Source organism: Gymnoscopelus microlampas (assembly GCF_963454915.1).
Source record: "Gymnoscopelus microlampas genome assembly, chromosome: 10".
NCBI classification, from domain to species: domain Eukaryota; kingdom Metazoa; phylum Chordata; class Actinopteri; order Myctophiformes; family Myctophidae; genus Gymnoscopelus; species Gymnoscopelus microlampas.
In genome coordinates this window covers 41055524-41081659 of record NC_139947.1, presented here as the reverse complement: position 1 = coordinate 41081659, position 26136 = coordinate 41055524, and the positions used below count along the sequence as shown (strand labels likewise).

The 26136-nt window shown below is 41.6% G+C and overlaps 1 protein-coding gene across 3 annotated transcripts; it reads left to right on the top strand.

Annotated features, from left to right (window-relative positions):
- Positions 1-938: 938 nt before the first annotated feature.
- Positions 939-25753, top strand: srpk3 (SRSF protein kinase 3). Of its 3 annotated transcripts, XM_084069289.1 has the most exons (18): positions 967-995; positions 1153-1224; positions 2764-2881; positions 8451-9559; positions 10421-10529; positions 10722-10809; positions 11039-11126; positions 11467-11573; positions 11737-11902; positions 15771-15796; positions 18431-18523; positions 18936-18993; positions 19180-19425; positions 19803-19900; positions 21724-21831; positions 22094-22163; positions 23841-23933; positions 24055-25753. In XM_084069289.1, exons 2-18 carry the CDS (start codon positions 1212-1214, stop codon positions 24234-24236), a joined length of 2772 nt encoding a protein of 923 aa, XP_083925415.1. In that variant the 5' UTR covers positions 967-995; positions 1153-1211; the 3' UTR covers positions 24237-25753. The 3 variants fall into 3 exon arrangements, with proteins under 3 accessions (XP_083925413.1, XP_083925415.1, XP_083925414.1); XM_084069287.1 differs by lacking the exon at positions 1153-1224 and having other exon boundaries at positions 939-995; XM_084069288.1 differs by lacking the exon at positions 967-995 and having other exon boundaries at positions 1033-1224.
- Positions 25754-26136: the final 383 nt, after the last annotated feature.

Here is a 26136-nt window from a genome sequence, read left to right as displayed (position 1 = left end):
TTCACGTACCAGTCAATAAAACAATTAGGCATATACTGTACGTTTATTTGTATTTTTTATCCCTAGTCTTAATTAATCAACTACAAAACAAAGGTAACATGGGTCATCTTCACTGATGTGTCTTTGATCCCTTCCTCAGGCCTACATTGAGACTTTGAGAAGGCAAGCTCAATGACAGGCCTGTGAGCTGATTTATATGTATGACAGAGTAGCTCGCCGAAAAAGGCCGACCTATCAGCTCACAACTTGTTGTTGAACATTTATGGAAACTAATACAAAGGTAGCCAGTGGTTACTGTTCTCAGCCTGTTCTGGATCAGGGCCCACAATTTATTTGTAACATCCCATGTACAATTTATATACACCTTTGTCCAAAGTGCTTTGCAATGTGCATTACTTTCACCCATTCACACACCAGTGGTGGTGGAGGCAACCATGCAAGGCACCAACCTTGGTGAGCAGCTGCTCATCAGGAACATTTAGATGTTAAATGTCTTGCCCAAGGACAATCGACACTACCGGGGATTGAACCAGGAATCTTCAGATTCCCAAGAGGCCACTCTATCTCCTGAGACACAGCTGCCTACCAGGTACTGTAGGCCTACTACACAAGAGTCAAATTAAATCACAAATACTTAATATGATGACTATGGGAATATAGTGCTAGGACTAAAATAATTAATAATGATAATATGGTAATCACTTTAATAATCACACCACCACCTTAAACATTAGTTGGAGTGTGTGTGTGTGTGTGTGTGTGTGTGTGTGTGTGTGTGTGTGTGTGTGTGTGTGTGTGTGTGTGCGCGCGCGCGCACGGCTCATTGATCAGCCAGAGCCCAAATCCCATAGACTGGAGCGACAGTGATGGTAATGGTTGGTGGTTGCCAGGGGCAACGAGCACCCAACCAACGTTGTACAATCCGGACGTCACTTTCGATGACGCATGCGCAGAGCAGCGCGTAGAGCCAGCTGTCCTCATGATCTCCATGAACGGTGGGTAAAATATAAATAAAACTCAACTATAAATAGAATAGACAGTGCATCGCGTTGTACACTATATGTGTTGCATGACGAGCTGTCAGAGGCATGACTTTAAACGCTGTTTGTCTTATGTCAACGTAAAGAAACTGTCGTTTATTACACTGCTTAGGCTAACACACAGGCTAGCTGTAACGGTAACGTTAACCCGGCCGGTGACTCTGAGGCTGCATGATGTTGATAGGTAATGTATTTCAACGGTAACAACTCTTATTCCTAATGTTATTCTAGCTCTGGTGTTTGTGACAATGTTGGTGTCAGAAGTGGGATGTGACGGTGATTGACTTTTTAACAGACAGACGATTCTCATGTAGACGGTGGTTTGTGGGAGAGATATATGGGGTTTGTATCACTGTAAAATGCTTGGGTGTTTATTAATCTCTGGGCTTGGGTTACATTTGAACACTCTTGAGAGTTATACATAGATAAATGTTCACTGAGGATTTTACAGTGTGTGTTGCTTCCCTCATCATCATTACACTGTGGCTCTGGTTAGCCTGGCTAAAGCTAAGGCGAGGCTAACAGTACTAGCATGCTGCGAACAGCTGCAGCTGTCACTAAAATTACTCACATAACCACACACAAACCAGTCTACAGTACACATGCACCCATAATACACAACATTAACAACACAAACAACACGCACACACATGCATCTGGATAAACTACTCAGTACACACAACCACATACATACGTATACAAAGTAACTGTACACACAGGCTGGGCAATATCGTGATATGAGACATTTTATTGTGGCAGGTGAGCCTTAGGCTGTTCACTTCACATTATTATTGCAATAGATATACAATTTATATCAGTACTTTGTCCTCACTCATTTCCCAATACAGAGGCAAATTCTATACCCCCAAAAACAAACATTTTAAACCTGGTGTCCCTATTTTTGCTACTGTATGAATTCAGGTGTGACCTGAGATTTCGACTTGCTCATTTTGTTTCAGTTTGACAACTGGACTAGACAGGATTTTGAATATCGGAATATTATGAAATGATATAAATGCTGTCTTTTCATGGTTTTAAAGGCTGCATTACAGTAAAGCGGTGTTATTTTCTGAACTTACCTGACTGTTCTAGCTGTTCTATTATTAGTAGCCAATATTTTTTTACCCCCTTTTCTCCCCAATTTAGTCGTTATGCCAATGTATTCCTCCCCACACACATTTGTGTTGTCACTGCTGTTGTATCCTACTCACTCACCTGCCAGTGAGGAGCCCCCACCGGGAGGACGTAGAGTCGCCCTACTCCTCCCGCCCAACACTCCCCGTTGACAGGTGCCGCCCCATCCCGTAGGAGTACATGCAATGACAAAGCCGGTTGCACCACGGTGGATTCGAACCCACCTCCGTGGTCTTAGTTATTATATAGGCATTACTGACATCTATTTATCAAAAATGTACTAGTATTAATATTTTGTGAAAGCACGAATTGTCATCCCCCCAATATTGTGACATTTTATTTTTTTCATATTGCCTAGCCCTACAGTACAAAACACGACATCTATTCAAACTACACATAACTGCACAACTATACAGGCTACACAAACTACACACAAACGGGTACAGTAAGTCAAGAAAGATGTTAAACCTCACAGCCCCATGTTTGTCATTTTGTGTAGTGGAATTATTGTTTTGATTGCTGGCTGTGGATTAGTACGTGTGTTTGGATGAGACTGTAGTTAAATGTGTGATATTGTCCTACTTGACAGCTGTGGCCAGTGGTCCCAGTAGCAACCCCCCCACCACCAGCCAGGGCAAGAAACACCGTAAGAAAGGCAAGAAACACAAAAAACAGCCAACAGACCAAGTCCCTTCCCCGGAGAATCGGTAAGCCACTGTGTTGATTGAATAATTGTAGATTTGACTTTACTTCACTGCATACTTTATGCAGCTAAATTGCTATATATAGCTATGTTGTGCTTGTATGTACTGTATACACAAACATACTATACAGTATGTACTTGAATCTCTCCTTGCTGATCAATGAAGTGTATGTAATATAATCTGTGTGTGTGTGTGTGTGTGTGTGTGTGTGTGTGTGTGTGTGTGTGTGTGTGTGTGTGTGTGTGTGTGTGTGTGTGTGTGTGTGTGTGTGTGTGTGTGTGTGTGTGTGTGTGTGTGTGTGTGTGTGTGTGTGTGTGTGTCTGTTTATGCAGGGCTTTATTTTAAGCTATTTGCCAGTAAACACCCATTACAATGTTGCTATATCTCACAGTTTACTATGTGATGCAGGGATTGACATTAAGTTAAAGCGGCATTTCACTTTAAAACACTTCTGGGGTCATTTTCACATGTAATCTGGCTTTTGTGTGCACCCCAGACAGTTTTTAAGTTGCTTGATTCAATATTTAGATATTTGATATAATGCTTTTATCAGACATGCCCCCTTCCTACAGTATATAAGCCCATTGAACTTCAAACTCCATTTCAACCATGTTAGACTCATTGACACACTCTGGTGATTGATTTTGTCCTTCTAATGCATGAGAGGCCCATGTTTTTATTTGTTTATTTATTTGTATTTAATTGTTCCATAAAAAGAGACAAGACCCCCTCATACATTAGAAGGACGATATAAGTCACCAGAACCAGGAATATGTGTTTTAAATTAGTGTAATAATTATACCTGCGGAGAAAATAGTTGCGGTTGTGCACATCAACGCATTTAACATGACCTTGTGCGCCGAGATGCTGCAGCAATTGTAAATACTGTACATGCAGCAGATGCTGCAGCAGTAGTAAATACATAATACATCTGTAGAGGATTCTAATGTCCACACAAGGTTTATAATTAAACAGAGCTTTATTGATGACTGTCAGCAAATGTCAGCACATGCACGGATGATGTAAAACATAACAGCCAAACTCCTTTATGGCAGTGTTGTAACACAGCTATTAATTCTCATATAATGCATATTATAGACAACATCTTTACATAATTTCTTTTCGCTTTATAGTCTGAGGCTGCCGCAGTTATTTAATTTCAGTGGCCAATATGGGCTCAGACCTACACTTCATGCTATAGCTGCCTCATCCAGATGACACTTCTTACACAGTGCTTAGTTGTTCTTTTCATTTTGAAGCTTTAAAGGAAAACTTAGTTTATATTTTAGCTTGTAATTAAAGTAAATAAAAGATGAGTGTTATTTTTTTCATTTACGCTTTTTTAAGTTTTAGCAATTTTCGCGATCTTTTTTATGTTGGGCGGGGGCATTCTGTCCAGTGGCTTAATATGTCTTTTTTACACAATATAAAAGGTCCTGTGGTCTTTGATGGCCAGATGTGAGTTATTGGGGGCTAGAAGAGCTACCGGTACTGTAAATAATAATAAATAAAACGCCTAGTTATTGTGTAAAAAAATACATATTTAGCCACTGGACAGAATGCCCCCGCCCACTGTAAAAAAGGTGGCGAAAATTGCTAAAACTATAGAAAGCAGTAAATACAAAAATGTTAACACTCATCTTTTATTTACTTTAATTACAATCTAAAACATAAACCTTGGTCGTAAAAAAACAAAGTTGTCTGTTAAGTACATTATATATTTTGCTTTGGATGACAACAGGTTAGAGCTGCCACACAGGGCATGTGAGCAGCGCAGCTTGAGCTCACCAACTCAACACCCTAACCCATTTTATAATCCAGTTTCTTCTTGCCTGCTATTGTCAGCAGGTAGAAATATAGGTAAACTCTTAGCCCTGCCTTTGGGATTATGCTAGGCATTGCTAGCATAGTTATCATGTACAGCTTATTTCTGAAATGTGCACTTGAGCCTGAGTCTTGCATTTCCATTTTTTGAGTGCCGCTTTTTCCACGTTGGTGTTTTTTTCTTTGAATTAGTTGTTTTTGTAGCTGAGCAACCACCGCTAAAGAGACGTTCAGGGGAAGCGCACCTGCTTAAAATCCAGATGTTCTTACTCCTTATTGTAAAAATCTATCTGTGCCAGTGTCCTTGGCGTTGTGTAACGCTTCAGGTTGCCTCTGGCTTCTGCCCCCCAGTTGTGTGTGGGGGGGGGCACTGGCTCCCTTTGGGTACAGATAGAGACGTGGTTGGGGGAGGGAGGTGGTGTGAGTGTTTCCAGTGTTTGCTTAGTTTTTCCCTGGTCAGATAGTTCATAAGCCTGATTTTCCGTGAGAACAAACTATTTATCAGCCTACTGTCACTAGCCTTATGGCTGCCAAGCTACTTGCCATGTGGCAGCATCTGAAACAGTCTGTGGTTTGGTTGGCTACGATCTCATGATCCTCCGGGTTTTGCTGTGACAATGTGCCTCGTATATGTCATGGATGGAAGGAAATTAATGCTCGGCTGACTGCACTACCCTCTGTATTTCTTTGCGGTTGAGGTTAGTATAGTTCCCGTACCGTTACCAGGCAGTGATGTAGCCAGTCAGGATGCTCTCGAAGGTACCTCTGTAGAAGGCCTTCAGGACCTTGTGGTCCATACAAAACGTCTTCGGGCGCCTGAGGAAGTAGTGTTGTTGCTGTGCCCTCCTCACCACACAAATAATAATAATACATTTATTTGTGACGCACTTTATATTTGACACAGATCTCAAAGTGCTACATTGCATAAAAGTCAAGATAAAAAACTAAACAAAATAATGAAATGAATCAATTCAGATCAATGGTCAGAGACCCCCCTCCCAACTATACACAGCTAAGAAAAAACACACAAGGCATCAATAAGTCCATCTAGCCAAATGCCTTGTTAAAAATAGTGTATAAATACGTGTAAAAAAAAAAAGCGTCTACGGACTGTGGTGCTCTCAGATTAGCCTGGTAAACCACCCGGTCGCGGAATTGACATTTCATTTTCAAATGAAATGTGAATTCCACGCCTGGGATGGTTTACCAGGCTACTCTCAGATGGTCAGGGAGGGCATTCCTCAGCCGAGGAGTAGCTGAGCAGAAGGCCCGGTCCCGCATGGTGCGGAGTTTCGTCATGGGGGTTTTCAGTGTTTTTTCAGGTTTTCGAGGAGTTCCTTTAGATCGGAGGGAGCATTGCTGTGGATGCACTGATACGCAAGGAGGGAGACCAAGTAGTCTATCCTAAAGGAAGCCAGTGTAGCAAATGGAGTATGGGTGTGATATGTTCATATTTCCGCACTCTCATCAGGATCCTAGCAGCACTGTTTTGAATGTACTGGAGCTTCTGGATGCTCTTGCTAGGGATCCCGGTGAGAAATGTGTTGCAGTAGTCAAGCCTTGAAGAGACAACGGCGTGAACAAGTTTTTTGGAAAAGGAGATGCTGGTTATTGGGGATGATTTGACCTGGTGTGGGGTGCCCGATTTAAAATGGCTTCTGTCTTGGAACTTGTTTGGTGTGTGTGCATGTCCCAAGTTTCTCAATGTTGTGGACAGACACCAAGGAATTTGAATTTGCTGACCTGCTCCACTGCAGCGCCATCAATTTAGACAGTGGTGTGCTCTTTGCCTGACTTCCTGTCCATGTTTTGTTTTTTTAACTGTACTGAACCCGAACCGAAACTGTTATACAAATATGTATGTATGAACATACATATCCTCTCCTCCCAACTCTTTCCATCTCCTTTCTTTCTTCTTTCCTTCTGTATTCTGTTATTGGGTGATTGTTGAACTGGTATTGTTTTGGATAAAGGACAGTTGATCTGTTCCCAAGGATTTGGTGGTCCTTGTTTTCTTTTCAGTTGACTGGCCTGAAAGACAACTGACTGGAATTGAAACTACTGTGAGTAGTAGTTGCTCCTTACTCTCTGGGTGCAGGTGACAGCTAAGCAGTTATGGAAGTGAAACGCAGCCCTGAGTGACTGAATTCTATAAATAAATATTTTGTGTGTTTCACCTAACCAGATAAGAACATTGACTCATGCCTGCTCCCTGCCTCTCTACACTGTCGTCATCCATCAGTTTACATTATTTAAAGAAGGATGTCATTTCATTGAATTGCATGGTCTGGTTTTGAAACTGGCCACAGATGTCTATGTAGGAAAATGAGTTTTAAAACGTGTACTGGTGAGCAGGAAAAGACAACTCACTGGACCACATTTATCAAACCCGTTGACCAAAAAATGGGCATACGGTCATTTCAACGCAGGTTTCTCGCCATACATTTATCTGTAGCCACACGCAAACGTTTTTCAGCTTAGACTTGTAGTACAGAATATTTATAGAATCTCAGAGGCATCTAAATATTAATAGTCCGGAACAATGCAAGTTGGGAATGCATGCCACACCCGGTTATGCAATACGCGTTGTCAGAGTACCCATTGTACCCGTCTGTCTGTCTGTCTGTGTTCCTTTTATGCCCATATGTTGTATGCAAAGCATTCTCTTGCCACTCTGTATTACTTTGAGATCTTCTGCGAATGCAACCACTGTAGCTTCCTGTATTGATAAAGTTGGATAGGATCAACAGAACAAAACGGAACAAAGATATGGATCTGAACCAGACCTAGTGTATTCGCCGTTGAAAGCTGCACATTAAATCAGGAAGTAGTCTTTATTGTAAAGAGACAGAAGCTGTCCTTTTCACTTCTAATGTCGCATGTCAGAGACCTTATCTGATCTGCCTATTGGAATGAAACATGTCTCTGAGCTACCAGTACCATTAAGTAAATTCCACCACCACTTTTATACCGTCAGCTCAAATAACTGAAGACGTACAGTATTATTTTCACAACTTGAAAGTACAGTTTGTGTGTGTTTGTAATTTGACATCCAGCATCTGATCATTTGGAGAATAATAGGTTACAAAAAGACTGATTCTGAAATGCTCAGCCCTTCCTCAATTATTGTTAAAGTACAGTTGAGCAAGGCATTTTACCCATAATTTATTGACTCATTCAGTGCCAAGTTAATACAAAAATAATTGCCAATAGTGCCAGCGATTTTTTTTTAAACATTTTTCTTACATTTTTTAAGTAGTCACAATATTTATCTTTAGTATGATTGATCCCCTGATGCTTGGTAATCACGGGGGCTTTCACTGTGCTCGATCCGCGAAAAAAAGATTTTCACCACGATCTGCCGTTCACTTGCTATGACCAGATGCTTTTTGGCGAGAAAACGTCATGTCTCTCCAAAAATGCAGGGAAAAAAAAACTCAAGTTACAGCTGTTCCCCTGCAGCCGCTAACCAGGAAGTAGATGGAGCATTACATCTTGTGATCATGTGATCTCCTACATCTCTCGGTGTCTGAGCCTGAAATGGTGGTTCATAGCTTGCAGAATAGGGCCATCTAGTGGTAAACAATGAAAACACGGTTTGGACGTGTACGCGTGCGTCTTTGGCGCTCTGGGCTTTGAAAAAAATGTACGTATACACGTCAATGGCACTGAGTTAAAGGAAAGTTAAAGTCTGTTTTATAGAAATACCAAATGATTTCAATGTTTTCTTATGTGTCTAATCTTTCAGGTCTGAGCTTCCTTCTGCTGAATTGTGTCAACTGCTGTCTCTGCACAGAGACTCCACCCCTCAAACTACACCCCAGAGCTGCATACCAAGCGCTTCCAAACCAGACTCCACGCCTCCAACTACACCCCACAATTCCATACCAGACGCTTCCAGACCAGTCTCCACCCCTCCAACTACACCCCACAACTACATACCAGATGCTTCAAAACTAGACTCCACCCCGCCAACTACACCCCACAACTGCATACCAGATGCTTCCAAACCAGACTCCACCCCTCCAACGACACCCCACAACTACATACCAGATGCTACCAAACTATACTCCACCCCACCGACTACACCCCTAAGCAACCCACCAGGCGTTCCCAAACTCGACGCCACCACTACTAACGAACCCCAGAACAGCATACCAAACGTTCCCAAAACATACAAAAACAGCACACGCTCGGCCACCAGCATAGCCTCTGAGTCTGAATCTCCAAACGGCACCCCGCCTCCTTCTCTCAATGGACCTGAGAACCAATCAGGACGAGATGGTCAACTTGCCTCGCCCCATACATCAACGGACACAAAGACTATTTATCATGGCGACAAGTCTCCTCCAAACATAACCCACAGTCCTGTACAATCCCAAAATATTACCCGAAATACCACCAATGCCTCCCATACGCCCCTTCTCACTCTTTCTCAGTGCCTCCCTGACCTTGACCTTGATGACGATCCTGGATACCCTGCTGATGATGCTGGCTACCTTGACGATGACCCCGGTTACCTTGATGATGACCCACCTATCCCCTCAGTCACTTTCACCCACAGCCACTCCTCTCTCCATCCCTCAACCCCTCTCTTTCCATCGTTACATGCCACCGCTTCTCTCTCTCCCTCCCTCCCTTCATCTCTTCCACCATCTGCATCCAGTCTCCTCTCCTGCCCCTCCGAGTCTTTGGCCACACCCATTTCAACTTCTATTAGTCGGGCTCCCGCTGCCCCTTTGCAGGCCACGCCTCCTTCAGCTCTGAGCCCGCCCCCTCCAGACTTTACTCCACCCCCTCCTGAGCTGCTGGGGTCGGATGACGAAGAACAGGAAGACCCTTCAGATTACTGTAAAGGTAATGGATTACTGTAACATGGTGTAGTGAAGGCACTTTTACATTAAAGTGGAAATAATAAATGAGTAAACAATGAAAATAGATATCGAATAGAAGATGAGAATAGAAAATAATCCCACTTTTGCATGGAGGGCACAATTGTAAACAAGAAGGTATTTTTAAAAGGTGGTTGGGGATAGCATTCCATTGGTTGGGTGCAGCTGAGCCGAAAGCTTAAACAGCCGTAGTATGGAGCTTGTTTATTGGGATGCTTAGCAGCATATGGGTATATTTTTACCCTCATGGTAGAGAGATACCTTTTATTAATGCCATGGAGGGAAATTAAGAAGTTTTAATGAGTTCCATCAAATAGACAGGTGCACTGTATGGCTAATAGATTACTCTAGTTTACAGTAAAGTTAATGGATTCATTAACTAATATCTTATGGTATTTTAATGAAACCAGAGTGTTAGGAACAGGTGTAGACGTCCACTATTGTACACTCTGCTGCAGGCACTTTTGCTAGATGACAGATGGCTCATGTTAAAGACCCACTCCTCCCCAAATCATCTTTTTTGTTTGGTTATGTCTTTTTTAAGTTTTCCCATGAAACTCCTGGCAGTTTCCTGTGCTCTGCATATCTCCGAAGCATTTGTACAGTATCTTACAACTAAAATATGGTTTTCAGCCTACCACTCATTGAATCAAAGTTTGGAGCAGGGCACACAACTCTGACAAGGTGTGGCATCACATGCCAAATATAAGAATATGCAAGGGGAAACATTTTATTATCAAAGATTATCAGCAGTATATTATGTTGTATATTTCCTGATACGATGAGCATGTTTTTTGAATAACATTTGTGTGTGTGTGCACAATAGGTGGATACTACCCAGTGAAGATAGGTGATCTGTTTAATGGTCGCTACCATGTGGTCAGAAAACTTGGCTGGGGACATTTTTCTACTGTCTGGCTCTGCTGGGATTTACAGTAAGTAATATACTGTGTGTGTGTGTGTGTATGTATGTATGTATGTATGTTTTTATGTGTTCCCCCCCTTTTTATCATATTGTTTGTCATTTGTCAGTCCAAGACAAAATGTATTAGGATTAAAAATATGTTATTTGTGTTCAGATTTGAAACCTTGATATAAGCTTCATCTGTATGTGTGTTCCTGTGTAGGAGGAAGAGGTTTGTAGCGTTGAAGGTTGTGAAGAGTGCTCAGCATTACACAGAGACCGCACTGGACGAGATCAGACTGCTAAGATGTGTACGTACACAAACACACACCTGTATGCATGCACAAACACACTGCACACACACAATAAACACATAACCCATACACACTCCACAAACTCACTAATGTACTTACTATCCAGTGACCACAAACGTATCCAATGAACAAATTCATGAATGGAGTATCCGAATGTGTGAATGTAACTGTACAGTTCATCAGTTAACTGACTGTGGTTGCATGTCTGGATGTGATGTTTTATTAGGTGAGAGACAGTGACCCATCTGATCCAAAGAGAGAGACCGTCGTTCAACTCATAGATGATTTTAAAATATCAGGAGTCAACGGAGTCCGTATCCTTCATTGCCACTCTACTCACCACTCCTCTATTTTTGTCCATTTGTCTGTCTGTCTGTGCATATTTTTGTCTGACTCTATCCCTATTCCTGCCTTCCTGTTGATTTATCTATCCTTCTTAGCAGGTTCAATGAAAACTAAACTGAAATTGAAAAAAAAAAATCAAATTGTAATAAAAATTGAAACTACACATACAAAATGCACTATTACTAATAATAACCTTGCTGTGAATCAACACCGCAACCATCGTGTGTTTTTCTAGTATTATTGACTCTGTATCATATGTGTGTGTATGTTGGAGGTTTTCTAGTTATAATTCCTGATTGTCGGCACCAGATGTATGTATGGTGTTGGAAGTTTTGGGACACCAGCTGTTAAAATGGATCATCAAGTCAAACTACATGGGATTACCGCTGGTGTGTGTTAAGACTGTGATAAGACAGGTAAGCACACACTAAGCACAACACACACAATAAACACGCATGATACAAATACATCCCACACACACACGCCTACACCAAGTGTCTGCAGAATGTGAATTTGTGGGACATGCAATGTTCATCTGTGTTTCTCTGTGTATGTGTGTGTGTGTGTGTGTGTGTGTAGGTTCTCCAGGGGTTGGACTACCTACATACTAAATGTAAGATCATCCACACTGACATCAAACCAGAGAACATTCTATTGGACGTTGATGATCTTTACATAAGAAGATTGGCAGCTGAGGCGACCATCTGGCAGAGAGCTGGAGCTGCACCCCCTTCAGGGTCTTCAGGTGACTGACTGATAGATTGATAGACCAGTACAGAGACAAACGACACCAACGGTCTGTCCTGCAGAGACAAACAATGTCAACAAAAGTTATATATGAGTTAGAGGGTTGCACGGGTCTGTCCGGAACCGAAAACACTAGACGTGAAACGAGAACCGAGCCGGGTCGGGTCCACAACTAGAGATGGGACGATGTGGAAATTACATGTCACGAATGTATTGAGGCAAAAATTATTGCGATTAATGATATTATCGCGATAATCAAAATATGCTTAAAACTTAAAATGCCACTTTTGTTAAACCACTTGAACCTCCAACATTCTGGGGGAACGGTTGCAACGTGTTTTGTAGATCTGTTATTTTTGGAAGTTGTACTGAATTTGCAGTTCAATACGATTATTGTAAGCGTTTTTTATCACGATTATCGTCCCATCCTTATCCACAACATTGACTTGTCCCTCGGGTACGGGTCGGCTCCATAACCGCCACAGGTCTCTGTTCGGAGCATCTTAAATGGATGGACCTGTATGGGGTCCATGATATTAAACTCTTTAACCTTCGGTTTTAAAATCAGACATATGCGTTGTTATTACGTTCTAAAATCCCTATGTCTGTTCTCACATTTTTAATGAGCCACACTTAACGTTAACAACCGATTTGAAATGCAGTCATTCTTTATCAAGATAAAGTGTTGAAGCATGTACAGCAACCAATACAGTGCATCAACAAGTATGACAAGTAAACAGACCACCAGCACTCATGGATCCTTCATCTTCTATTTATTGTGGTAAAAAAACAAACACGTTTCAACTAACTAATTGTATCATCAGCTGACGATATTCATTATGCAGAACTACAACCATTACGCCTGCTTGCGCTGACGGCAAACAACAAGCGAAAGAGAAACTATTTTTAAACTCACTTTTGAGCCTTGTTATTTTTCCATGTACCTTTACATGTAATTACTCCCATGAGATTCACATCTAGATTGAAAATGATAGAAATAAGACGTCCTTCTTGAGGTCCTCCTGGACAGAATGGGTGTTAATGAGTCGTGCACATTGGGTGTTAACAAGCTGTTATGTACCTCTATTGTTTAAAATACACCCATTTGGTTACTAAATGTAACCAAATGGATACATTTGTGCACTCTCTGAGTTACATATGGATAAATTAACACTGAGTAAATCATTAGTGACTGTGTACAAACCAAATATACTGTACAGACCTTGCCTACTCGAATTTAGCTCGGTTGTCAGTGGGAGGGTCTTATGTTGTTATACTGAGTTTCATCTCCTCACGTCCGAGGAAAGATACACCTCTACAACTTATGACCCATTGCAAAACTTTGATTTTGGGCCACAAATGCTTTCCAACACTTATCAATACAAGACGTTGGGTCGGTGTGTGGGGGGCCTTAAAGGTGTGAATTCGTTGCTGTGTGCATGCTGTATGCACACGGCCAGACTACAGCTGACGGTCAGCTGATTGCGCTGTTTTGAGTCTGTGTGAGAGAAAATAAGTCAGAGCATTTTTAGGCTATTTTGAATCCTGTGTGTGGCTCGGGATAGGGATTGAAAATATATATTGGCTATTTGAGTTGTTAAACACCCCCATTTGGCAGGGTTTGACAAGAGTATTGTTCAACTGCAACACTGACATTCAAGCGTCTCTCTGTTTCACTTACTCACTCACTCACACACACACACACACTCGCTCTATTTTTCTCTGCTGTGTTCATACTGGGTGAATGCGAGAGAGTACTATGGTAGAGTGAACAAGGTTGTGCGACCACATACAGCAGGGAACACTTCTGTACCAACATCACAGATGCGTCCATGAAGGGCAGGTGGACAGGGGTAATGCATGCAGAAGAAATATGAATGAAAACAAAACACGCACGTTTGTAAAAATAGTTTGGGTTTTAGTTTTTTCGACCAATCGGTGCCAAAAACAGTTTGGCACCCATTGGTCGAGTAGTTTGCAACATTAGCTACACATGGACAGAGCGACAGACGGGGTCAAGGACAGAATCTGCGCCTCACACTCACGGCCTGTCGTAGATAACACGCCTTTTTCTACTACTGCTCCTACAGATTTTGTCTAGACAAACAAATTTGCTACACATTGTCTCTGGAGTCATGTGATAAACATGCATCAATCTAATTTTTCATAGTCCAATCTGATTGCCTACATTTCCTTCCAACCTTTGCGCCGGCGCCTATTTTTATAAACCATGCCAAAAAAGCATCAATTCATCATCTGACAGACCCCACATTTTAGTCACATATTGAGGGGACAAAAAAAAAACGCCAGCGGCAAAAGCCATTTCACTTAGACCCGTAGGGGCTGTTGTACAAATACTATTTCCCCCTACAGCTTCCTCATGTCCTGCCGGCTGCAAACCATGACTGACACAGCCTGGCGATTATCTGCTCTCCGAGGAGCACCCCTTTCTAGATGTTTATAAGTGGGGCCCGACTATACCAGTCTTATGATAGAATAACATGAGAACTGATATAAATCCTACAAGATAAAATTGCTGTGGAGCAAAGTTGGATTATTGGCTAACCTCTTAACTAGTGCAAATTGAGGAAAATTTTGTTGAACAGTCACAAGTATTAAGGACATTTTTCAGTGTTGTTGGAACCAGCAATGTGGCCCTTGCAGGCTGTGGTTGTCCTGGCGGTGAAACAGTGGAGCACTCTCAGGTCACTGAGGTCAAAGCTACAGGACGCTGATTCCATTACCTCTTTAGTTTCGTTGACTGAGACATGATGCTGTGTGTTTCTGTGGGAACGGTAGAGCTCCTGAAAGGCAGGATGAGGAGACCTTAACATGTCGTTAGAGTTATGTCCACAGTGCACTGTGGAGGCGCATACCGTAGTGTGTTGCCATGGTCCATGTAGTCAAACTGGTGGAGTGTCAGTGAAAATAACCGATCTACAAGCTCACTGCACGTTATGAGCTTGTAGATCTCAGAATAGGAATGCTAAGGTACAAGTGGTTAGTACAATATTGACAACATTAGTAGGGTCGATCCCGGGCACCGGCGCTAACTCGGTATATGAGTTGCCCGGCTTGGGTGACTAGACCCCGCCATGTAAGCGGATAGACACCCTCATTGCTTGGCTGATACCGACAATAACCCACTTCAACTTACTTAATGATGTTTTAATTTATCCGGCTGTGTTAGTTTAATTGGGGAGGGGTAATCAATTGTTAAATATAAATGAAATGTTAACTAGGAATGGACAACCAATACTAGCCCGGCATGGCCATATTAATATCACTGCGTAGATATTAGTCTGGAATCTCTGTTTGGAACCTGCATTTCCAATTTAAAAAAATGCCTCTGGTGATAAACCCGCCCCACATTTGCATACTGGGCCCTGATTGGTGCCCCACAACTTAGGGGGCAGCGAGATCCAATCACAACTGAGCGGGCCAGACCAAATCTGCAGATGCAACTGTGACATTAAGTGGAGCAGGATTGAATCTGTAACCTCCAGCTGTCTAGAGATGAGGAATAGACAAGGAGACTTTATCTGTCTCACTGACTGACTGACTGACTGACTGACTGCTAGTCCCCCAGTCTGACTGACTGCCAGTGTGTTAGGCAGTCAGACAACCTGTTTTGTAGACTGGCTGCTTTCTGACCTGTCTTGCTCTTGTCTGCAGTCTCTTTCTCTCTGAGGGTTTCTAACTTGCTGTTTTCTCTTGCCTGTCTCTGTTTGTCTGTCTGTTTCTCTGCCTGTCTCTCTCTTTTCTTGTTCTTCATCTCCCTTTCTCCCCCTTTTCTCAATCAATGCTTCATCTCTCGTCTTTGCTTCATCTCCCATTCTTCTTACCCCCCTGCCTGCTGCCTGCAGTTAGCGCCGCCCCTCGGGATACTCAGGTAAGTCACCTAATGTGCTGCATTCTGATTAATTTGCTGTTTGACAGGTGTGATACTAGCTGTTTTCTGCTTGGTTAACTCTTTCCCAAAGTGTGGCACTACTGTAGCTGCCTTCTGATGTTCAGTGCCATAAGCAGTGAGATGAGCTTTAATGTATTTCTCACTGGCTCTCTAACCTCTGTGGATTTCATCCACACATTTGTCCTGAAAATGCAAAATGTACATATTGTAGAGCACCATCTCTGGGAACCTGCCCTCTTTACAGTAAGGCCGGTGTACTCACCCTAGAGTCAGTCTAGTTATTTTTCTTAAGTGACACACAACAAGCTTGATTATTATTGTCTCAGAATGACTTTGTGCAACCACTATTGGCTTTGCTTCATGTGCCTTGGCGCTGACCACACATCTTTTGTGTTGTATGATGATTGCAAGGAAGGACTGCCTTGTCTCCTACCTCTGCACATCCTCTCCATACAACACTGCACAATGTTTATGCAGTGGCAATATCAGCTGCAGCAGCGCACATTGCTTATAACTCATTATGTGAGATCACACATTTGACGTCATCAGGCATACGGAATACACACTATATGATCTCACATCAGAACAATGGGATTTAGGTTCAAAATCTGTTCAAAAACTTTACCTTTTATGCTGGTTTGACCTTTCAACAATTAACAATGTAATCATTTAGCAGACGCTCTTATCCAGACTTACAATAAGCAAGGTAATCACATACCAAAATATACTATCAAAATAATAATCTGTACATTGAAACTATAGGATACCAGGCAAAAAATCTGTTTGAATAACATGCTATCTAAATTACATTCTAAACATTGTGGTCACGGAAAACGAGCCTAACAAAAACATGAGAACGAATGACCAAGGTATGTCTGCATGGTAGCCAGGTCAGTCGCTAGCATCAACACAGCCAAGAAGGTGGGCACTCTCTCCTGCCAAGATGGTGACATAGTTGAGACCAACTACACTGAGGCAAACAATTCACTTTGTCTCCTGGTCCTGGACCAGGTCAATGCCTATTGTTCAGCCTTGTTCTCCTCAAATGTTTTCTAAAAGGTGTCAGAAGGAAGCCTTTCTCCAGGCTTTGTGTTGGCAGGCAAAGACTTCCTGTACCTGTATGGACTGGAGACACAGTATTGTTGCAACAAGTGTAGAAGACATGTGTGCAATAGAAGCATGGTCAACACCCTGTCCCTTCATCATGTTCTATGTTCTAGATTTATCTGGGTCCTTCTCCAGTTCTGTGTTTAGCTGTTCAGAGATCAGCGACGGCCAGAAGGGGGGCGGTATTGCAAGGTTTTTGTTTAGTTCATGGTTTATTGTTAACATCATGCCATTTCACCTTTACCAAGGTCACTGCGTGAAGGAAGTGTTGTGGTCGCGTTTACCATTGGAGCAATTAGCAGAAGCTCTTATATAGAGTGATAATTGGCATTAGCATTTGTCAAACAACATAGTGAGTGGTAGGGATGGGCTTGAAAAGTCGACTAGTCAAATTTAACAGCCAGTGTAGAAATATCAGTTTATGGTGAATGGTATATTAGTAATAGAATTGTTGATTGCGGGACCTTATTAAGCTTCTCGGTAAGCAGTGCTCAACTCAGGGGGGGGGTTACAGTTCAGCAGAGAATGTTTAGTAGTCATTTTGATAAATTGTTTCTCTGTGTGGTTTTTAGCTTCATGAATGACCTGTCTGTTCTGACTGCAGAGGGTGCTTTTAAGGGAATTTACAATGAAGGCACTTTTTTCTTGGCCTTTGAAACAAAACCGGAAGTAGCGATAGTTCAGGTTTGCCGTGATCTTTCTTAGATTCATCATTAAACTTAAACAAACTGCTTCACAGTGGTGCTTGTTACACAGTGCTGGTGTTGGCTGTGTTATAGTATGTGCTATTGTTGCTTCGCATTGAGCCTCAATGCATGTCCAGTATGTAATGTCCCTCAAAAAGGCTCCCGCTGGCTGTCTTCCACAAACCAGAACAGCAGTCAGAAAATAAACAGTCCACTGTAGCACTCATCTCTCGTCTGTGTATCATATACACAGATTGCAGGATTTTAATCGCACCGACCAAAATTAAACAAAGTACGTACCAACACACACACAAACAAACGCACGCTGGGAGTCCGCACTGTGCTCTGTCGTTCCATCGACCCAAATTAAACGAAGTACGTAGCAACACACACACGAACGAACGCACACTGGGAGCCCGCACTGTGCTCTGTCGTTCCATTCACTCTCTTCTCTCTCTCTGGTATGTGCAGAGCATTGATGCTCATGATTGAGCTTAAACTGGTGGGATAACAATGAGATCCACTGAGAGATGTCAGTCAGGCATACAGAGGCATCATTCAGCCTGTGTGTTAGGGATGGAGAAATACACTTGAGGATTTTGCTGCTTGTAGCCAAACGAACCCGCTTGAATCTTGAGGATTAGTTGAACGGGGTTTCAATGCTGTCAGGTAAAACCAACAGCTGAGAACTAGAGCTCTTAAAACCTTGTGTTTATGTGTGTGTTTGCGCACAGACATGTGTGTGCACAACATAGTGCGTTTATAGTTTCTTATAGATTTGCTCATTTTAACTGGACGTCTGTCTGTGTGTGTACTGTAGGATGGTAAAGTGACTAAAAACAAGAAGAAGAAATTGAAGAGAAAAGCCAAAAGACAGCAGAGACTGTTAGACCAACGACTGGTAGAGATACAGGTAATATACAGTATACTTTTACTATGCTACTACTACTACTACTAGAACTACAGTACTACCACTATACTACTGTATACTACTGCCTGCCAGCCCCTATGCGAACATAATATACTATTAAGGATGCACGATTAATCTGACATTGCCAATATGGGCCTTAAAATTGCAATATTGGTATTGAACCAATATCAAAATTATATTGGTTTTGCTGATATTTTTTTAATATTTGTTTGAATATGAAACTGAAAAAGCATTTTGTGATGATGAAGGCTGCAGATTCAATCACTGTTTTGAATATGCAATCTAATCTATCAAACCCAAAGATGTTAGAAATGCAGTCTTACCGAATGCTCGTTAGAATGCTTCTCAACCAGTCATAATACATAAACTGGTATTCTATATAATTATGTTCCAGAGAATGGAGGACATGGACAGCCTGACCCCATCCCCTACAGACAACTGCACAAACAACTGTTAGTACATGCCTACACTACATGAATACACAATTTCGATGCACAACTATATAAACAACCATAGTACACATTTATAGTATATTATTGTGTAATATATCTTATATAGTATTATGTAATATATAATTGGTTTTGATTTATTCATTGAGTTTAGACTAACTCAACTCTAACTTCTTCTGTCACCTATAGGTTCCTCTGTTGTCAATGGCAACACTTCCTGCTTTGCAGCCAATAGCAAGGCCAGCCCTGAGTCGGCTTCCTCTTGGTTGGAGGAAAGTTGTAATGGCCACACCCCTGGGCGGTACTCTAGTCCAGCCTCTGGCTTATCAGGGATGTCGAGCTCTGTGATGTCAGCAACCTCTGAGTCAGCACTATCTACCCTATCAGGTTATTCTACTGGTCAGGACAGCTCGCGTTCACCCCTGTCACCAGGAAGTAGGTTTTCCTTCTTTTTGTTTTTACTTGTCTTGTTATAAATATATATAAATATTAGAGGTGTAATGGTACATATATTCATATTGAATTGTTCGGTATGAGGCATTCGTGTTGGTACGCACCACAAACCAAACACCGAACCTGACGTTCCATTTTATTTAATTTTGTAATCAAAGTTATAGTAGCAGCCTTCATGACGCGTGGCGTGTCGCACTAATGTCAGAGAGAGACTAAAACCAGCAAGATCACTAGGTCTGGCTTCCCCTGTGAACTATGAGACTGCCGGTTGAAACAACAGCATGTATTACATGAGAGTGTGTTATATCAATGGAAATACTTCACACATAACCCCTGTGTGTGCGTTTGTGTCTTTTCAGTGTTTAGTGCAGGAGATTTCCTGTTGAACCCTCTGGATCCCACAAATGCAGACAAACTACAGATCAAGATAGCTGACCTGGGAAATGCTTGCTGGGTGGTGAGTACTGTTAAGCAAGGCTACAGCTGTAGCTCAAGTCCGTTTCAGCAGTTCTGCACCTCCAGGATTTTATAACTACTGTAGCTGAACATCGCTGCAGAGCTTTGGCATGTCCAGACTTGTTTGACTGGGGTGGCCCTATTGGGGCGGGTGCGCACGCAAAGATGCACGTAGGCACACATGCACTGGAATACTACCCATATATACTCTAATAACTAACTCTACAGTGTGTTTCTGGATTTTCTTTGTTTTCTTTTTACTGTTTCTTTTCCATTTTTAGACAAATCCACCGGAACAAAAACATTTTTACCGCGATCGTCCATTCTGTTGGACGATCGATCGCGTGGCTCGTTTTCACCAAAAAAAGAAGAAAATAAGAAATCTGAGACATGGGAGTGGATGGACTGACTGTTTTTGGGATGATGTCATCTCTGCTTCTATGATTCTCTCAGTCAAGGGATCAGTCATAGATTAGGGAAGAGCACCCTCTAGCGTAATTAAACAAAATAAATAAATATAATTAAAGGACATACGTCCTTGGCAGGCAAGTGTTGGATTTGAAAGGACGTATATATACATCCTTGGCAGGCAATGTGTTAACACATTCCATGCCAGAGGTTAATCTCATAATGTACTTACCAGTGCCAGCGTTTTATTGTTGTTTTTTTCATGTCGCCATAGACCTCGTTAAAATCCTTAAGATTGAGCTCTAAACGGTTTGTAAACATCGCGGAGATCTGCCTGCTTCAACCAGTGAAAACCACGTGCAAAACGGAGCCGCCATGTTGTAGTTAGAACGGTTTATGTTAAACAGTGATCAGCGAGGAGAAAAACTACAAAGAGAAAATGGCGTTTCAGTTTCGTAATTAGAACGGAGGCCAACGGGATCGTCAAAACCGGATCCCGGATAATTCCGTTTCCGGTGGTGCTACAATGAAATGTGCCGTATCGAAAATTGAAAAAAGTGCAATGTGAACTTTTTTTCGAAAAAAAGAAAAAAACACCACTTCGCGTAGGTCTACGCGACTGGCACGTGGCGGCTTTAAATAGGTTCGCGTAGGTCTACGCGATTGGCAGTCAATGTGTTAAAAACAAGCCCAAAATCACTTATGATTGATTGATTTTTCGTTATCACTGCCAGAATTATTGCTGGCCGCGTTTGCCCACTGCCAGAGATTTTTCATTGAAAAAAAAAAAGTACTCAGGAGCCGAGATACAGAAGTTTTAAGTTAACAAGGAAGTGGATGGGAGTCTAGATCTTTGAAAAATCATATCTCCTTGGTCTTTGGGTCAAATTGGAAAAAAAAAAATATATTTTTTTTTAAATTACGTTTTTTACGTCAGTGGCAGGTTTGGTAAACGGGAATAATTACGTTTATTACGTCAGTGGCAGTGAATGAGTTAAATTGTCATGCTTCCAAGGAAGCCCAGCCGATATGGACTTACAGGACACTTGCATTTCATTTGACATAAACAATGAACCGACATAATTCAAGAACAATAAACAAACGAATAACGTAATGATAATAATAATAATGATAATAATGTACTTATAATAGTAATAATAATGCACTTATTGTAAGCAGACATGGCAACATGAAACCTGTTTACCAATGGGGCTCCCTACTCCCACGGGGAGCGAATAAGGTGAATAGTCGTAACGCAACACCCGGGTAATATAGCATTGCCCAAGGTTATCCAAATGGGCCCTGGCGTATCGGCCCGAGGTTGATTAATATGCACACTAACATAATAATAATAATAAAATTGATGATGAAAATAATATAATAATGATGATCCTAATTTAATTTGTATATTTTCAGTATAAACATTTCACAGAAGACATTCAGACCAGGCAATACCGGGCTGTGGAGGTTCTGATTGGATCTGAATACGGAACTCCTGCTGACATCTGGAGTACTGCCTGTATGGTACGACACCTCAAGTCATATTTCAACGCACATGTCAATACATCTTAATGTCTCCCTTCTTCCATATTTTTTTTATCACTGAGGGAAAAGGCTATTGTCAAACAGATCCAGTGTGGAGCATTAACTCAACAATTAGACCTACATCAGTATTCATACAAACACAGGCCATGATGTCCTCACTATGATGCAAACACAATGCTGACTAACTGACTGAATGCATTTTGTATTAATTATGTTGTATTGATTGTGTCATGCATTTTAGGCATTTGAGCTGGCAACAGGAGATTACATGTTTGAACCTCACTCAGGAGAAGACTACACCAGAGATGAAGGTACTAGATATAGTACTTAAGACATACTAGTTTGGCGCTGTGCGGCCCTCACATCTAAATGATGTTGCCGAGCCCCATATATGGAGCCGACTGATTTGTTTGCACCTGATGCCATGACGACACGTGAGGTTAGACATTCCACCACTACTATAGTATTATACTAGAGTACATACATATAACACATATATATTACATATATATTACTAAGTCAAAGATAGAAAGTAATGTATTCGCTCTCATGGAACTACAGCACAACACAAAACTATCAAGATGAAAAGTAAAAGTGAATCACAGAGATTATCATATATTTCTGTTTATTAAAGGGAGCGGGGCCTACTGTATAACATTTTCCAACTTTTATATTTTTATTCTGGCACTGTTATCCTACATATAAGTAAGGAAAGTCAGTTGCACTCTCTGTCCCGCATGGTTCTCCTCAGTGGCTTGAGCAATTGATCTGAACTTGCACACGGGCATTGACCGTTAAGCATATGCAGACCGCGAGGAAGCCCGTTTTTACACTTTCCCAAAATGTAAGCTGTTTATTTGCGTTTTTGTGTAAACAGACTTTCCAGGTTTGGCTTATGGCATCTGTTTTCACGGTTATGGGTTGTGTTGTCATGGTTATGGTGTACTCTCAGGCTATGGGATTGGGATCAGTAGCCGCTGGCACAACAGCAGCACAGAGAGCACAGGCTCATGTGCATGGCTCACAACTACAAACTTATAAAGGACTTTCATTTAGGAACCGTGTCCCCCCCCCCCACACACACACACACACACACACACACACACACACACACACACACAGCGATTTATGAGCAGATGGGCGCTTTGGATATCATTTTCCATAGCACTCGCACGCAGATTGACGACAAGGTGCTGTCACATTACTCATACTAATATCAAATATCTCCATTATGCAACTAAACAGTAAAATGTTATTATGTATTGTTGGTCAATAATGAATAAATGTTTAGTTACTTCAACATTTAACGCTACATTTGACATACATTGTGGGTGGTTGGTAATGAATATGCTATTGGAAATATTGGAAGGGGGCCAAAAAGGTTTGTGTTGACTCCTGCTGTACAGCGCATAACCCCAAAGTAAATACTTTGAGTGAACACATCCCAGAGTATGGACTAGTTAGAGTAACTTTGCATGTATCCCAGTTCCCATCTGGCTCTTTATGCAGACCCTCATTTCTTCTGTTTGGCCAACTACATTTTTTTGGAAGTGTGGGCTGGATCAAGGCAATGTGGGCATAGCAAATGACCACATAAAGAAATTGGTCACAAGTTGAGGTCAGCTCGTTTTGACATTAGAAAAAACCCTTGGAAACATAGATTTTGGAACAGTATGTATTTTTGAGCTTTTTGCTCACAGACATAAAACTTTATCTTTTATTTACCTCATTATTTAAAAACTTTGGCCAAATTTAAAATGAACATCTGACATTATGACGTATAAAGTACTGGACAGAAGAAAAAAAAAAGCATTATAGGATCCCCTTTAATATACTGTATAAGATGAATATACAAATGAGGGGGTGAGGGGTCCCTCTATGTTTAATATACTGTGCATGCAAATATTTACAGTACATTATACAGTCAGCAAGTCATATTAATGTTAAATATTAAGGTTGAATATTAACACAATATTTTATATTCACAGATCATTTAGCTCATATTATTGAGCTGTTGGGACCTCTCCCTTTGCCTTTTGCTTTATCTGGACGATACTCCAGAGAATACTTCAACAGGAGAGGTGAGATTGTGTGTGTGTGTGTGTGAGTGAGAGAGATTACATTCAATTATCTTGATTGCCATCTCCTCCTCAAAAAAGCTCATTAATTGTTTTCTCTCTCATGCTGTCTGTCTGTCTGTAGGAGAGTTGCGTCATATATCCAATCTGAAGCCATGGGGTCTATTTGAAGTCCTATTGGAGAAATATGAGTGGCCATTAGAACAAGCTGCTCAGTTCACAGACTTCCTGATGGTGATGTTGGAGCTGGACCCTCAGAAAAGGCACACTGCTGCACAGTGTCTGGAACACCCATGGTTACAATAATACACTGTGCTACACACATTGCGCACACACACACTACATGTACTATACACTATACATACATTATACCCACACCCAGCACCAAAAACAACACTCAACTTACATTAGGCCAGTGGTTCTCAAACCTTTCAATTTCAAGGACCCCCACCCGAAAGAGTCCATTTGGAACCCCCACAATTTGTACACTCTCAGAGTGACAGAGCTGTAAGGGTAAATTTGGAACGCCCACGAGGAACCCAGATGGTCCCTGGACCAGCACTTTGAGAATCACTGCTATACACACACCCAGCACCTCCCAACAACACACCACAACGGCACACAACACATGCACACAAACGACTTGACTGGCTCTCAGACAGACTATTAAATGAGATCTGAAGGACTTTTAGAAGCCAGTCTGAATGACTATTGAGATAATTGTTGATGTATTCGTAGTGTTGTAGAAAATGCTGTTCATTCTGTTACCTTGGAGGCCACATTAACAATGGCTTCCACTAGCATCGCTAACTTTAAACAGGAAGCTCCACGACAACTAGCTACCAGTTAACTACCAGTGTCTCAGGATGAAAACAACTGGTTACTGATCGATAGAGTTGGCTTCTAAAAGTCCAGAGTCTGGTCGCGGTTTGCAACTGAATGATGATAATATTAGCACAGCTGTAGAAGCTCCTTGGATTTGTATTTATTATTACTACTACTATTTAAATCTAAAGTTTAACGTACTGAAAATGATTATAATTATTAATGTGACATTTATTTATTGTGCTTGTTTTTCTGCCATATTACCAGTTTACACTGTTACTGTACGTCACACACTGTTAATGTCACAAACTTCTGTTCAACTTTAGTGCCTTGATAACCTCCCTCCCCCCAATACACCCCCCTCCAAATGCCAACATAACCCCCATAATGTATCAACATCCAATGGTCCTATGGGACTTAGGAAGCCGACGACACCCTACAACATGCCACCATAACTCTCTTGATGTACTAACATACCCCCCATAACAGTGGTTCTCAAAGTGGGGTCCGTGGTCCCCCAGGGGTCCTTTAAGGGGTTCCAGGGGGTCCCCAACAAAATGAGCATCAATTTAAGCCCTTTAACCCTATTTTATACCTCTGAAATGTGTGAATAATTCTGGAAAATGTTAACACAAATCCTCTCTTATGGGGGTCCCTTGCACAAAATGAATATTAATTTAGGGGCCCTTGACGTGAAGTTGTTTGAGAACCACTGCTCTATGACAACATGCCTCCTCCAACATACCACCCTTACCGTACCAACCTACCCACCCCATAGAACAATACCCCCTACAACATACCAACGTACCCCCCCATAGCGTACCAACAGATCCCATACCAACATAGCCCCACACCATTTTCCTCACACAAAAAAGGGATAAACAGAAGATAAAGAATATTGTCATTTTTCTACGTGTTTCCGTGTGGAATGCATCTATTTGTGTAGAAAAAAAATTAAAACAAGTTTTCTTCCCATTTCAAATCTCAATAAAATGATAAATGGAACGAAAATGGAACCGGTAGGACTGTTTTTATATTGTGATGGTAGATGATAATCAGATCTACAGACTCTCCATTAGACCCATATCACGCTCCCTCATGTTCTGTTGCTTAAATTACTACTACTGTGTTGTTTACTGGTATAAATAAGGGGAAGGTCTAATGGGATCTGTAATCTGATCTCTGAGAGCTCACAGAGCACTGTTAACCAATTTGAATCGTAGGTGTTACATTTGTGTCAGATCGACCTCCCCAGTGGGGGGAGGTCAAAGGGCGATGAATGTAATAGAGTAGCCCTGCCCAAGGTCAAAGAGGGATGGATGTAACAGAGTAGCCCTGCCGGTTTATAAGCCTAATATCTCCCCTGGCCAAGGCGGAGTTT

Coding starts and splice junctions, on each gene's coding strand:
- srpk3 (XM_084069287.1), top strand. Junction 11,903..15,770: donor ACCCCCTTCAGGGTCTTCAG/GTGACTGACTGA, acceptor TGCTGCCTGCAG/TTAGCGCCGCCCCTCGGGAT. Junction 18,524..18,935: donor AACGACTGGTAGAGATACAG/GTAATATACAGT, acceptor ATTATGTTCCAG/AGAATGGAGGACATGGACAG.